General features: G+C 39.8%; 1 protein-coding gene across 2 annotated transcripts; it reads right to left on the minus strand.

Annotated features, from left to right (window-relative positions):
* Positions 1–340: 340 nt before the first annotated feature.
* Positions 341–14,430, minus strand: capzb (capping actin protein of muscle Z-line subunit beta). 2 transcript variants are annotated; one of them, XM_051416457.1, is made up of 10 exons: positions 14,209–14,430; positions 8,897–8,986; positions 7,062–7,183; positions 6,069–6,182; positions 5,841–5,982; positions 4,820–4,936; positions 4,663–4,728; positions 3,727–3,803; positions 3,216–3,317; positions 1,327–1,470 (listed from the first exon to the last, which is right to left on the minus strand). In XM_051416457.1, the coding sequence occupies exons 1-9, from the start codon at positions 14,209–14,211 to the stop codon at positions 3,224–3,226; spliced, it is 825 nt and encodes a 274-aa protein (XP_051272417.1). In that variant the 5' UTR covers positions 14,212–14,430; the 3' UTR covers positions 1,327–1,470; positions 3,216–3,223. The 2 variants fall into 2 exon arrangements, with proteins under 2 accessions (XP_051272418.1, XP_051272417.1); XM_051416458.1 differs by lacking the exon at positions 3,216–3,317 and having other exon boundaries at positions 341–1,470; positions 14,209–14,428.
* Between the last annotated feature and the right edge of the window lie 1,031 nt (positions 14,431–15,461).

The following is a 15,461-nucleotide window of genomic DNA, read 5'->3' on the forward strand; positions in this document are numbered from 1 at the left end:
ATGTATAAGCAGTAAGAGGTTTAATAAATGTACACATTATATAGTTATAAGCAAATATATGGACATATTATTAATGTACAGCATTATCCAACCATAATATAGGCTCCTATAAGTACATGTTATATTATTAGTTTTACTTTCATTCATTATCTGTTCACCCCATTATGACTACATTATAATGTGTTATAAGCGATTTATTCACTCTTTATATGCAGCTTATAAATCCTTAATAAGTGTTGTCCACCTGAGCAGCAGTGTTTCCAATTGTAATATAGTTTGTTATTTAGTCCAGGCAGGGAGCAGCACGTCAATAGTAAATGAAGAAAAATAAGAGCAAGAGTAGCTTTTTACTGTTTTTATTGTTGCTGGAGGCTCTAATACAATATGAATCATAAGCTTTACAAAATAAAAACAAAAAACAAAAATACAACAAAAAGATTCCCCTCCAAAATGGAAACAGTGAAATGTTTCCACTGAGACACAAGGACAAACTGTGACCCCCAACAAAGACATAGTAGGTGAGGAGAGAGAAAAGTTGAGTAAGCAGAACAGAGGGGGAGGCAAACTGTCATGTTATACACAGTGAAAGGGGGTCGGGGGGGTTGACGACGTGGGTGTAATCACCCGGTGATTATAACAGTCCATCCCCATGTTTGATAAGTCTACATTTCCACTCGCTGCAGCCCCATGCTCCCAACACAGGCTCACATGCATGTGGACAAAGTGGAATAAAGAGTAAAAACGTTCCAACACAAACCGAAGGCCGCCCTCGTGTTCACGTTGTTTACATCGGCCAGATAATGACAGTTATACATGGACAGTAATGATTTTATTCAAATATATCAGGGGGGTGTCGTACATAAAAATAGGTGCAAGAAATAAATTTGATGTTCTTAATGATGACAGCCCCACGGAGCCTACGCCACCTACAGCACAGTCTGTGTCCGTCTCCTCGTCACGGAGGAAGAGCGGGGCCGAGATCGCTCATTTGAGACCGACCAGTTGGACACATCAGTTGTGAGAACATCAGGGATTATTACTACAATGACCCTCACACTGTAAGATTATCATTAACCGTGGTAATACTATCATTATATTCATAACATGGGAGAGAAGAGGCAGAGAGAAGAGAGACAGAGGGAGCGTGAGTGAATGGCTTCATGGCAGATGAGATGCATGAAAACGAAAAACCCGACAGAAAACAAAAAACAAAAACAAATAAAAAGCTAAGCATTTTCTCCTTTTTTGTTTTTCCACAAATAAACAAGAGTGCAGCACTGAAACAGGCATGGAGGGAGAGACGTAAAGAAACAGAGAAAAGATGGCAGAGATGAGGCGAGAGAGAGTGAGAGAGACAGAAGAAAAAAACAACAGTAGCATCTCTAGCTGTTATGTTTGCGTTTGAGTGCATCCATCAGGTCGACCCTCAGAGCCTCCTGCTTTGACTTATCAGCCAGAGTCTGAACACTCCTGTGGGAGAGAGGTGGGGGGGCACAAAGAGAAGAGAGACAATCAGTGTGAGCCAGATCAAATGTGAAAACAGCGATACAGAGGCTGGAAAAGTTTCTCCAGCAAGACTGTAAGTGAATCTCTGAATTTAGACAAGTTAGACATCACAGTGCAATTATTTTTCTCTGTGGGGAGAAGAAACATGTATTATCACACTAAATGTACGCACACTGCACAAATACATTAATGTCAGGCAAAACAAACAGTTATTTGTTGCCATGCAGTTGATTCGTGTTTACCTGTTCTATTAGCAGTGTTCACCAGCCTTTACATTTTGCACTTCGTTGAGCTATAAAGTTATTTTGGCTACGTTCACACTGCAGGAAGATGTGGCTCTGTTAGACTTTTCTGCTCATCGTGACTCATATCCGTTTTTGTTTTAATGACAGTGTGAACAGCACACATCACAGTGACTCAGATGTTTTCAGTTTTGAGTTGGGCAACATGTGGTCAAGTCAGATACAGGTCTGATTTTTAGTAATGTGACCTCAGTGTGAACAGTCATAAATCAGTAAATCAGAACTGAGCGCTAAGGCTTGTAGTGTTAACGTAGCCTTTAAAAAGCAAATGAGAAATATGAACATATAAAACTAAAACTCTACTTGCTGTCATTTAGTAACAGAAGGGAGGCTTATACTCTACTATACCGTGCTTACACACACACACACACACACACACACTTCTAGAAGTGTGTTCCTTCGATAGGACACACCCAGAATAAACACACTGTTTTAGACCTTATTAGGGCAACAAACTGCGAAACATCAGTGGTGTTGGTTGCTTTGACTAATCAGACATGTTAGTGTGTCGCTCCCTCAGAGTTTTGTCTGTTAGAATCAAATGTAAACAAAACCTGCACAACATGCCTGCACAGCTAGTCAATCTGCAACACCGTGAGGGGCACTGACATGCAAATATGTTCATATAACACACACACACACACACACACACACACACACACACACACACACACACACACACACACACACACACACACACACACACACACACACACACACACACACACACACACACACACACACACACACACACACACACACACACACACGAGCCTGAACCATTGCGGGCACTAAAAAAACATATAAATCCGTTTTTTTATTTGTATCATTTTCTACTTTACTTTCAGCTTTGACTTGTTGTTGACAGCTGTATCTACATCTCAACAAATTATTGTCCTATATAAAGTGCTTCTTAACATAAATTTCAATATTGGCATTGGCCTAAAAAATCCAGTATGAGCTAGTCTTTATAGACTATATTATTATATTAGACATGTTATATTAAAGAGAGGGCCTCTATTCCAATGGATAAAGAAGAGTCAAAGGTATTTTTATGGAAAAGTATGTTGTCATCCTAAACTATCCAAGACTAATGTAGTTTTAATGCTTTAATCAAACTGAATTTAAATAACATACAAAATGTGGTATTCAGATATCTCTGCTTATTATTTGAACTTTGCCTGCTTCTTTCCTATCAGTACCGTCGACAGAGGACAGAGCACTGAGGAATGAGCAACATTTTCCCTTGTTCATTTTCTATTTACCAACACACACAGACACACAGACACACACAGACACACAGACACACACACACACACACACACACACACACACAGACACAGACACAGACACACACAGACACACACAGACACACACAGACACACACTTCTCCATGCCAGGATGTACCTCTGACCCTAGTCAATGAAGATCTGACGCTGGGTGAGGACCTGCGACAGCTCCTTCTGGAGCTGCCGGTACTTTTGGTTATCAGGCAAAGACTCAATAGATCTGGAGCACAGAGGAGAGGCAGCAGGGGAGGAGAGGTGACAGAGGGATTGACAGGAGGACAGACAGTGAGAAGAATGGCAGCAGAAATGTGGGATGAAAGGAAAATCAAAAAAGAAACAAGATTGGTAGGAGAGGTTGAAGAGAGGGACAGGGGAAGGAATGAATACAGGAAAAATGCAACTGAAAAAAGGGGCAGCAAAGGTATAAAATATCAGACAGGAAATGACAGAAATTGACAAAAGAGGTAAGAGAATATCTGATGAACAGGTCAACAGATGAGACACAGAAGTAAACCGACTCCGCTGTCAATAAGACAATTAGACAGAGTTTCTGCCGACTCAGCTGACTGGAGGTGCTGTTAAAGGAGCGAGGGTAGTCCAAATCATTCAAACAACTCATGTAGTCTTACCTTAGGCCGTTGACGATGTCCTTGGTCTTGCCGAAGTAGATTTCATTCAGTGTGGAGCGAATCTTGTTCTCCATATCCTGGAATGAAAAAAAACACATCCTTAACTTTCAGCACAACAACTCCACTCTTAGACAGTTGTTTTTATTGACTAGAGTTGGAGGTGTGCTAATAAGTAATAAGCTGCCTTATTACTAGTGATGGCATCTCAAACCTGTGCAATAACATGTAATGTATGTAACGATTTGAACTTTTTAACTGCTGCTGCTGGGAAAAACATTCACAAATCCTATATTTAAAATATAGTCATCGAATGGCCATGAAAATTGAGGTTATAATCTAAAAACTCGCACTTTAGCTCAGTTTTAATAGTCCTCCGTCACCTGTAAAACACCAAAACCACATTGAGCTGCGTTAATCAGCTGCTCTAACAACACTTGGAAAAAAAGGAAAGCAAAATCCACAATCCTCCTCTTCATGAGATCAGTTTCACTCTAATTTGGCTCCATTAAATCCTCACAAATGTCTAAAACCCTGCTTGCATTTGGATTGGCATGCCGGCAAAGGGGCGACCAGGGACCGCTATAAACCTACTGTACACTCACACAGGGTGGACGGTCAGACAAAAGTGGCACATTAATGTTATTGTTTGCCAAATGCTTGTTTCATACTAATGTTTTAAGACTTCACAGGCTGACTTCCCCTTTGGGAGGGTGCGATGACCAGCCTTATTAACCGAAACACACATTCTTTCACTGCAACACTAAAAATGTGTCAGCTGGCAAATAAGCCTGTATATAATGTAACTTTTAAAGCCCTATGATATATCAGCAGAATCCTGCTTAGAGAGCAGTTTTTGAGAAACACTGCAGTCATTTTACTGCTTTAGGCAGACAGTTTAAAGGGTTAAAAGAGCAGGATATTAGCCGTCATACTGACTTCGACAAGGCGGCCGATGTTGGCGATGTGGGGTGAGGACTCTCCAACTGTCTCATCTTTTTCCATCTGCGAAAAGATGAAACAAATTGAGTTCATAAATGACTACAGACAGGCTGGACATATCAACAGTGGTTTTCTGTTCAGCTCAGCACCGTACCTGTCTTGTAAGGCTGCCACCCAGGTTCATGGTACCAGAGCCAGTCTTGGTTGTCTGGAGCCACAGCATGACGGTGGAGGTGAGTTTATAGTGAGCAGTACGACCGCTGGACTTCTCCTGCTCGCAAAAAACACAACAAGCAATGAGACAATATGTTCAACTAAACTGTAAACATTTACACTGCATCACTGATGTATGGTGAATCTGATACATGTCACTGTCAACAATCACCTGCAAACATCATGCACAGGTTTTGTCTTTGACCGTTCTGACTAGGGCTGTGTATTGGTAAAAATCTGGTGATATGATGCATATCACAATACAGGGGTTACAATGTGCAAACAATGCGAGTAAAAAAAGAAAAAGCGGGGATCTGTTTCCAAAACCATAGCCCTTTTATAGCAAGTTTGTTTTGCTATTTAACACAAAAATCAATACAGTATTTTTGACAATCGATCACAAAACAAAATATTGCGGTACACTATCTTTCTATATTTTCTTATAATCCTAGTTCTGACGCAGTTATTGAAGTTCTTTAACTATCATTGTTTCACAAATCCCTGCTAGATCAAAGAAATCCTCTCTTGCTTTACAGTACAAAATAAATTTGACAAACTGTGACCACTAGGAAGTCGAACGCCACATTCAGAACATGTTTTATGATAATTGTAACTGTTTTTAAAAGTCCCGTTTTCTCCTTTATGCCTCCCAGGTCCTTTGTTATTGTGTTGTATTTCTATGCAAGTCTGTGTTAACTACTCTATGCTGCCATTGTGGTTTGTTTTGAAAGAAAGATAATGTACCTCAAGAGACATCTCAGTTAGATAACATTAAAATAAGTGAAATACATAGTTTTAAATGAATTATTTCCTCTTTGGTGTTCTGAAATATGACATTAGTTTGTCCATTTATTAACTGTATACATTCTTTGTTGCCAATAACTGTAAAACTAAGATTAAAAAAAAAGAAAACAAGACTGGGCAGAAGCAAGTTAAAATGTTTCATATCCGATGATTCTCACCTGCACCTCCACCACATGGATGGAGTCCCAACACCCTTTGATCTTCTTGGATCCATCCCCGGCCTTCTTGATGAGAATAACTCCAGCGAAGCCATGATCCAAGTCCCAGAGGTACACGGAGGACACACCACCCTCAAAGTACCTTAAAAACACATATCAGAGGTCACAAGAGGGCTACACTTACCGTTTATTACAAACTCCCACAGAGATTGTTCAACTGGTACTCACAGGTCTCTGTACTGGTCAAAGGCGTTATTGGCTTCAACCTCGAGTTTCCTCAGGCGAGCTGAAGGCATTGCACCGTCTTCAATGGGAGGTTCATACTTATTACTCCACGGGGATCTGATGGATTAAAGAGGATGACAGAATTCAGTGTTAATAAGTATCTAAATAAATTCAGATTCAGTTCAGAAATGTCTCAAATCCCACTTGTGTCACCCACTGCACCGGCCGGTAACCTTTTCAAGACAGTAAAATCTGGTTGTGTCTCTATGTTCCTGACATTTACCCTGTTCAGACGGAGTAACCCTGCTGACGGGTTTCTTTTACACTAATCTTACTTGTGGATTCATTCAGACATGACAGGACATTTCCAGAAAATGCTGCAATGTTCGAGCAATACTTCGCAACTGGAAACTGTAGTACAGATGGAGAAAAAGGGGGAATTTTAAAGTGGTCGACTGACATGCCGATATTTAAAGAGCAGGGCTGCCAATGGCCTATATAGAATGCCGATATAAAAAGAAAAGAGAAATCATGTACAATTCTGTTCTATTGGAAATTCAGGCATATGTTTACTGCAGGAGAGTTACAGTACAGGGCTCAAAAACAACTTTCTATTATTATTATATTTTATATAATAAACTGTGTGTTTGAGAAACTTTATGTCAATGTGCTCCGAAATCATAATTTGTGTCAATATGAGTGAAAACCTCATCTACAGTGTTATAAAAAACTGTTTTGAAATAACTCTCAGTACCCAACTCCAATATAAAACTTGAATTTCCCTCAGGATAAATAAAGTATCTATCTCTAAAACGGCAATAGAAAGGGTAGTTTCAAACTTAAGGAAAATTTGATATTTTATGTCCTTTAGCTATATAATCTGATTTAATTTAGTACCCATTAAAATCCTGAAACATTAGTTTCAGTCTGCATATTCTAAAGACAGATGAACTGATCATAATGTACTTCATGTTGTAGCGCAGTTATAAACTGGACCTGTAGGAGTCGCCGTCTCGGTTGTAATCACAGAGCAGATAGTCTTTCCCCACCACCTTGTCCCGGGCGATCTTCAGGGGCTGGTCCACAGAAGAGAGGAGGTCCTCACACAGACTGGGCACCTGGACACAAACATTAAAAAGCTCCATACATGAACACAATGTTTTCTACAACAGATACTGCAATAAAATCAGGGGCAAAAACATGTAAATTCCTCACACACCTGATTGAAAAGTAAACACAGAAAAGTGTCTTGAGAGTAAGCGAAAGACATAAGAACAAGATGTTCATATCAGTTCAGACTTCTTGTAAACAGATCCCCTCTTAAAAACAAAAACTTGACTGTGGGGAAACGGGCTATACAGAAAAACAAAAGTAGCCTAGTATTTGTTCTCATTTTGTTTCTCACATTTCAGCTTCACTCAGTAAGAAGAGGTTACACTGAGTGGAACTGGAATGAAATATCAATGGGAAACATAATATTTAGAGGATAAGGAGGTACAAATTACTTCTCACAGACTGACATGGACGCCCCTCTCTATGTCCTCCTACATCATAGCAACACAATGGAGGTCCTGTTTGCCTGAAATAGCCCCCCCACCCGAACTCACACACACCTGGCAGCCCAGACTGGGTGAGACAGGGTAAGGAGGGGGGGGGACAAAACCCAGTGGGAAGTGTGCGGTAGGGGAGAAAACGGAGAACAGAGAGGCGGAGATGGGGGAGATGTGGGACAAACACAAAAGAAAGAGGTGATTTCAGGTGATTCTGAATTGCCAGAAAGAGTTTGAGCAGAGATGGTGGAGCCAAAGAGTGCCTGGCAGTGGAAGTGACTGACAGCTGCGATAATAATCACTAACAACCAGACACAGAAAAATGGGTGAGGAGAGAGCCAACGCTCAGGGGGGAGGGAGTTTAAAAGGTGAGGAAAGAGGAAGGTGAGCAGGTGGGGGGTCTGGCTGGAAAGGAACGCATATACCCAGAAAATATGGTGCCATGGCAACACTGGTAAAAGTGTGATTTGATTTGTGTCCGGCCTAGCTTAACTTGTCAGACTCAGCTGGCACTGTTCTGTTACAGAATAAGTCTAATAATAATAACAATAATAATAATAATAATAACAATAATAATAATAATAAGTCTAACAATTTAAAAATAAGAAACTCTTAACAAAAACTGTGTGAAGGAAACAAATAGTTAGTTTACAGCCAGAACTTTAAGTTGTTTAAGTGGAAAAAAAAAACTTTACTTCCACAAAAATAGCTGCACAATGTTAAATGCTGAAAATAGCTTCAGTTACCAAGATGACACAGCGATGGGAAGCAAATGTTACACTTGCATCGTACAGAACAACAAACACTGAAACACCGAAACACCTCCGAAACCACAGCAGGCCCACCCACACACTTCTGATGCTACCAAACACAGTATAGATCTGCTGAAGAACAGAAACTAGTTCACATCTCTCACTGTATAAGCTATACAGACACACACGACACAAGAAAAACAGAATGAACAAAGAAATATGACAGATTCTGTCACGCAGGATTTTATTTTCACAATATATTAGTAGAACTGCAATTTAAGCTTAATCAGGCTTTATGATGAAAATTGAAAACTTGCCCAAATTTGGTCAAACAAGAATGAATTAAAGCAAATATTGTCTGCAGTGTATGTCGGTATCACAGCTGTCTTTACTGACATTGTAAAGCTCTTTTTTTCCCTTTCTAGGTAAATTTTGAGACTCAGCCAGTAAAGGAAAATTCTGGAGGGTCCTTGGTCTACGATCTGCGTGTTTTCTCTGTAAGGAAATCTGACAGGATAAGGTAACTCACCAGGTCAATGAGGTCACTGAGGTTCTTCTCGATCTGCTGAGGAGGCAGACGCCTCATCAGGTCCAGGGCACAGTCCAGCTGCTGGTCATTCTGAAAGACACAGACAACATTAATTACACTGTACTGATTAAATCACATCAGTTAAAAGCTTCACAACACAGCAGCTTTCCTCCAGTCACATACGTATAAAAATAAGGTCATTATTTTATATTTTCGTTTTTTTAAATCAAAATCTGAAGTTTCTTTTACAAGGCATAACTCTGTTTCCCTGGAAACACATGTGGTCCTTCCTAATAACTGGAAGAATCATTACCATCCCATAAAGTTCTAATGCAATGGAAACATTGTTCACTAGTCCAGTAAATAGGACAGACCATAGATACGACTTGGCAACCGGAGATGTTTCGAGTTACCTCCACTCAGAGAGCACTTTCTCAGCTCAGCTACAACACAGTAGTTATAACGTTACTGTATACTGTTGTTTCAATTTGTAAACTTTTAATTTGTCTAAAAAACAAACAAAACAAACATACATACATTTTAGCCCCAAAAATAGCCCAAATGTTTTTAGTTTTACAAATTGTTAAATAAAAATGAACTGAAGGGATGACAGTGAGTGCACCACCTCACCATGTTTCAGACAAATAAAAATGTTTTCTACCAAATAACAAGAAGCTATTTGTGAGGCAACATAAACGGTATAAAATTGCTTTTCAGATAGAAAGACGAAATTGACAAAGAGACAATTAAAGAAACTGGTATGGAAACTGGACTATTTGTTGTTACTAGATGCAGATAACATAATAAAACCTTTGTGTGTAGAGTAAGTTGACATATGTATACAGAGCTAGACTCATAAAACCTTCTGTAATGTAAGTCTACCTGAGGTCAAATAACAAACTGAAAGCAAAGTTACAATACTAATATTTTATCATTACAGCTCAAACAGAAAGCAACCATAGCTGTAATTATGCAAGACAGCAATATTAACCTTTTCACCATAGTTACAAAACTGATTCATATTTAAGTGGATTTTTATTGTTTGAAAACAGCTGCTCTCAGTGAGTATTTACTCTAGAGAACCTAATGTTGAATAGAAACTGAATAGGACCAACAATAATTTAAATATCCTACACTGAGCTGGAGGTTTGTCATCGGAGCATCATTTAATTGATCGATGTTGATGATGACCAAATTCCAGTCTGGGTTTTTTAAACTGTAAACTGTAGCCAGCTGTCAGAAATGCCTTTGTGTACTTCACTGGAACACTGGAGACATGCTGGTGAAACCAGCTTCAAAGCAGCTTTAGTGAGGCTACTCTCACTGACACCAAGCAGCTTTTGGTAGATTTTATCTCTGGCTCAGTTGTTCAATATTATATTCATACTGAAAGACAGAGTAGGTCAATCTTCCTGTTACAACAGTTCTACACTGACACTTCTCTCTATCTACGGACACAGAACACTAGAGGGTCTCCACAGGGGTCCCGGGGTGCGACCTGTATTTATATAAATATAAAGTTACAGCCAGCTGAATGAGGACTGTGGATGTTGTCACCACTGAAAGCACATTCAGAAGGGATCTCTTAATGGCCATGAACAGGAGGAATGATTACAGCAAGCAGCAGCCTGTTTACATGTTCATATTAATGGATTGTTAAACAGACTTGATGAGATTAAAGAAAAGATCTGCTGTGCTAATAAAAGGGATTATTTAGTAATAATAACTTTCAAATTTGAATAGGCTCACTAATTTAACGCAGGTTTGATTTACTTGTGCACTGAGCTGCTGTATTATGTGGGAATATATAAGCAAGAATTGGCTCAGAACAAAAAAATTACCCTGCCAAGCTCCTCCAAAAAACACAATGATAATGTCCTGCCACATTCTGTATGAGGGTATGAGAGGAGTTGCTGTGCAGGAAATATTCACACCCTTGCAGGCAAACTCTGCTCACTCACTGTGAGATTACAGACACAACATTTCCAGCTCAGTAGACTGAACTGCACTCATGATTTGTCATGTGAGAATTTGCAGAGCAAAAGAGATGAAATAATAGAGATTGGACCCCGAATAGTCAAAAGTCTGAACAAACTGAATCCCAATCTGCACAAAACTATTCTGTGAGTAAAGGTATGTGAAACATGTCTGACCATGCAGACACTGTCCATCAGCTATCAAAGGATGCACTTCATTTGGCGGTGTGATGCATATCATGAAGGGCAAGGGCGGGGAAACACACGTAAAATGGTGCACAGGTGGCCCATTAGGCAGCAGATATGAAGTTTAATCATTGTCAGCTTATCATCAAACAGCAGCAGGTAGTGTGACTGGGTGGCACTTTGGTGAGTTGTGCTGAGTTGAACTATACACAGGTAAATGTCAGGTAAAACACAGCTACTATTGAGGCCAAACACTGCTTATAACTGTGGGTAGGATTTAAATGTTGGCAGTAAAATGGTTAAATGAATCAGCAATGACAGTTTTGCAAAAGAAATTTGTCTCTCTAGTATTTACTTTGCTCCTGGAACACATGGGGGTTTTGTTTTCTCGCCACACAAATCTTTTAGTGGCACATGACATTTAAGTGCAGCAGTTTAGATGACATTACTGATTGGGGCGTGGCCACGAGTGAAACATGTTTGAAATTTTAACCTAATCAAATGTTATCATGCTTCGAGAAGAGAACTGTAGGCATGGTGGGAAATCAGCAAATATGAAAGTGGCTGATAGATTTCTGATGTAAAATAATGCTTCACTATTGAGTGGTTGGTACATTTGAACATTTATTTATCTGTGGTTGGTAGATGTTCCTATTTTACCACCCTGATTGTAAATCCACTATTTAATTAAATCAATGTAGGAACTGGAGGCAGGTTTTATAGACTTGTAGACTGTAATGTGTGCTTTGTAACATAACAAACACCCAACATTGTGCTGTCATCACAGTCTACAACCAATGTAGTAAATTCTTCAATACAGGCTGAGACTAGCTGAAGCCAATTCCTTTTTTGGCCTCATGTTTGAGTTGTTTACTGAGCCGTGTTTGTTGTGTACTTAGTCACTCAACATATGTTTGCTTATGTGGTCAATGTACCCAATAAATTACAGTTTGTGTAGCAGCAGGCCAGATTTTAACTTGTGAACATTCCTGTATGTTACATCCAAAAGGTCAGAAAAACAGACATTAAAAGAAACTCATTTCACTGTGGTAGTCTCTTTGTTTTGTTTAGTTTTAGGATGCATGCAATGTGTTAACATTCTTTAAGCAGGCAAGTTAATTAAGACTAAATGAAGAACTTATTCATAATGGCAGCTGTAGAAAACACAGAACAGGCAGGACTGCATAGCATAGCCCCCCCCAAGGGGTTTCTCCCCCTTAAATATGCAGTAAGCAGCAGGATATTAGTGAGTAAGGGAGGACAGACCAGCCACAACATGAAACTCTGGGGAATGTGTGGGAAGATGTAAGTATGTATAAAGAGAGACAAAAACCTGTTTCTTAGCTGACCCTAGCAGACAAATGGCTATGCCACAATCATTTTCATCTGGGCATTATTAGACAGTGCCATCAAAGTCACCTTACATAGACCTAGGCCCTACAGAGATATCAGTCTACACATATTTCACCATGGTAATTATATATGTTATGTTATATAACTTATTTTTACAAACCTTGACCAACTTACATTCAGATCACTTTAAACATGATTACAACTGTAACTTGGAGATAAAAATCTCCCTTGTTAGATAAGTGCACTAATGTCTGCCACTACAAACAAACTGAAATATGCTTATGAAGAATGAAGAAATATAAATAACTTGTTTGCAATGTTCATCCACATCCAATGGGAAAAAGGAGGCATTTACATCTGAAATATTTTGCTCGCATCTATATCAGAATCACCAGCCATCATGTCTTAGCAATAGCTTTTTACACTGCCACATTATATGTTTGTTTTACCTATTTAATTCACCTCCCTTTTAGATGTCGACAAGCCCGTCCGCCTTGGCTTATCTATGAAGTAACGCTTCTTAAGTGCATAAACCTAACTGGGCATACTCATTATACAGCTGTTAGCCGGTCAAATGTTATAAAGTAGAGAATCCTCTTTCCATAAACATTTCCCTTAAGGGTGACCCTGAACATAACAGAAGTTTCAAGGCAATGTCTCCCATGCCATTTCTCCTCCTCCGAGCTGCTTTCTGCATGTTTTTAAAATATCTCTCAGCTGATGAATCAGTCCGCTCCATCAGACACCTGCGCTCCTTGACGCTGTGTTTACCAGTGCTCCTGTCTCCGTGTAAACACTAGCTCAGACCAACAACCCCAGGGGTCAGGGGAGAGAGGCGAGGGCTGAGCCAGCAAGATGGATGAGGTGAGGCCGAGGAGAGTGGGCGACAGTGGAGAAAAACCAGCTGCTCTTCCCAACTCAGGCATATAAGACAGTTGGGTTAATGTGGAAGTACTGCAAAAAAAACCACTTTTATAAACCGTGTGAAACCACATGATGGAGCTCGAAGGTGCTTGGATAATTTAAGTACAGACATTAAGATTATATTAAACATAAATACATGATAAATTACAGGGATATTACTGCCATGTAAAGCTAAAGAGGTGGGAAAAGGTTCAAAATCAAGTAATAAATAATCAATAGTTGCTGGTAGGATTTGTAGGGGTTGTCAGAGCTTAAGAGTTCCCAGAGAAAACATAAAAGTCATGATCAAACTCAGGAAAAAAAACTTTAGCAGAGGAGTTTGACAGCTTGTCATGGTTAGGAATAGGAGGAGCAAGCAGTCTTATTTTAGCTACAGGCAACCCGGCGCTTGACTATTTTGGCCAGTGTGTGCGTGTGTGTGTGTGTGTGTGTGTGTGTGTGTGTGTGTGTGTGTGAGTGTGTGTAGTGTTATATTAGGACTCCTCAGTAATACTATTCACGAACTTGTGTCAAATCCAAAACATCCTGTGCTTAACTTTATGCCTACGGGGCATCTAGCTTAGCTCACAGCTAGCCGACTAGCTGGAAGAAATCAGCTGCTACCTTAGCACACGAAGCTAACTCATTTGTATCCGGTACGCAGAAGGTTTTTTTTTGCAAACAGTGCGAGTTAGATATTGCATCGGTGATTTATACACTTGGACCCCCAGCTGCTGCTGCTGCTGATCTCGGGTTACCACCCAGCGAGCCCCCTCCTGCTAGCGTTAGCACTAGCTTAGCCGTGAACGCTTCGTTAGCAGCAGCCCAAACCAAAAAACCCTCGTCCCCCCTCGTCCCCCATCTCTCTCCCACCAGCTCCACCGCGGCCCTTACCATGTCTGCGGCGGTCTGTGGCGGTCTCAGCGGGGCGGGCGAGCACGATTTCACCGATGAGTGTACACCTGCGTTTGAACAAGTCGCTCCTCTCTCGTCTCTTGTTGTCTTTTTTTTTTTTAGTTAAGATGTTTTGTTCGCCTCTCCCTCACTGAACCCAGCCCTGTCAGCGAAATTCACTTCCTCAACCGGGCTACAGGAAGGAGGCTGCAGTCAGAAAACAGGCCCCGGTAGCATGTCCGGGTCACTCCGGGCTCTCTCTGCGGCAGCCAATAGCGAAGGAGCAAGAAAGGCATTGCCAAGTATGGAAAGAGAGGAGTGGTGCAGCAAATGTGTGCAGTGAGAGAGGGCAGTAGATAGACAGACACACTGGTGTTTGCAGCGCCTTCTGCTCCCTTTCATGAACCTTTTTTTATAATGTCAGAGATTAAGCAACTCTAAATTGTTTATTTGTTTTGTTTTGATGTTTAATATTTATCATTTTCTTCATTTATTTCTGTCCACATCTGTTTTTAAACACACATATTCCGTGGGAAGTGTAATTAATATTATTTATCAAATATTAATTATTTTTAACCTACAAACTATTTTAATAAAATGATAATTCAGAAACTCTCAATGTAAAAATATAGTGGCTATTCACTTATAAATGATACTGGGTCACTATTATTTGCTTTTTATTTTATATTTTTAGAAAATAAAAAGCAAACAATGTTTCACTTGTGGCCACACCCTGATCCGTAATGTCATCCGGCACAAAGGGAGACGTGTCCACGTTAATTAAACTGCGGCGATACTGGCATTGTTCATAATTAATTAATAATTAATATGATTTTATTCTGAGCTTCGGTATATTTCATTGTTTTTGTTCAGTTAAATTTAATATAAATGTTCCTTTATTTATATTCTAGTGATGCAAGAATTAAGCAAATATGTTCAATGATGCAGTTAATGTTTTAAAAGTTATAGTTATGTTTATTGATGATCATTTATTGTAAATTAAGTGTTTTGGTGGATTTGGCGACACCTGTGGTGACTGGTGCTGCTGGGGTAGGGAGGGTTTTATTTGGCATCATTGGGAAAACAAATATTATAATCTTTCAGCATTAAGGTTATTATTGTAATTCAAGTGGTCAGAGTGAAAACTCAACTCACCCCCTTTCAGCTCTGTTTTCAGGCTTTAGAAAATGTAGCCCGACGGGAGACTTTGGCCGATCACAGTTCATTTCAGAGAGTTCCTATAAAATACTATA

Source organism: Dicentrarchus labrax, unplaced genomic scaffold, assembly GCF_905237075.1.
Source record: "Dicentrarchus labrax unplaced genomic scaffold, dlabrax2021, whole genome shotgun sequence".
NCBI lineage: Eukaryota > Metazoa > Chordata > Actinopteri > Moronidae > Dicentrarchus > Dicentrarchus labrax.

Coding starts and splice junctions, on each gene's coding strand:
- capzb (XM_051416457.1), bottom strand. Junction 5,983..6,068: donor TTTGACCAGTACAGAGACCT/GTGAGTACCAGT, acceptor TGTGTTTTTAAG/GTACTTTGAGGGTGGTGTGT. Junction 4,937..5,840: donor TCCATGTGGTGGAGGTGCAG/GTGAGAATCATC, acceptor TTTTGCGAGCAG/GAGAAGTCCAGCGGTCGTAC.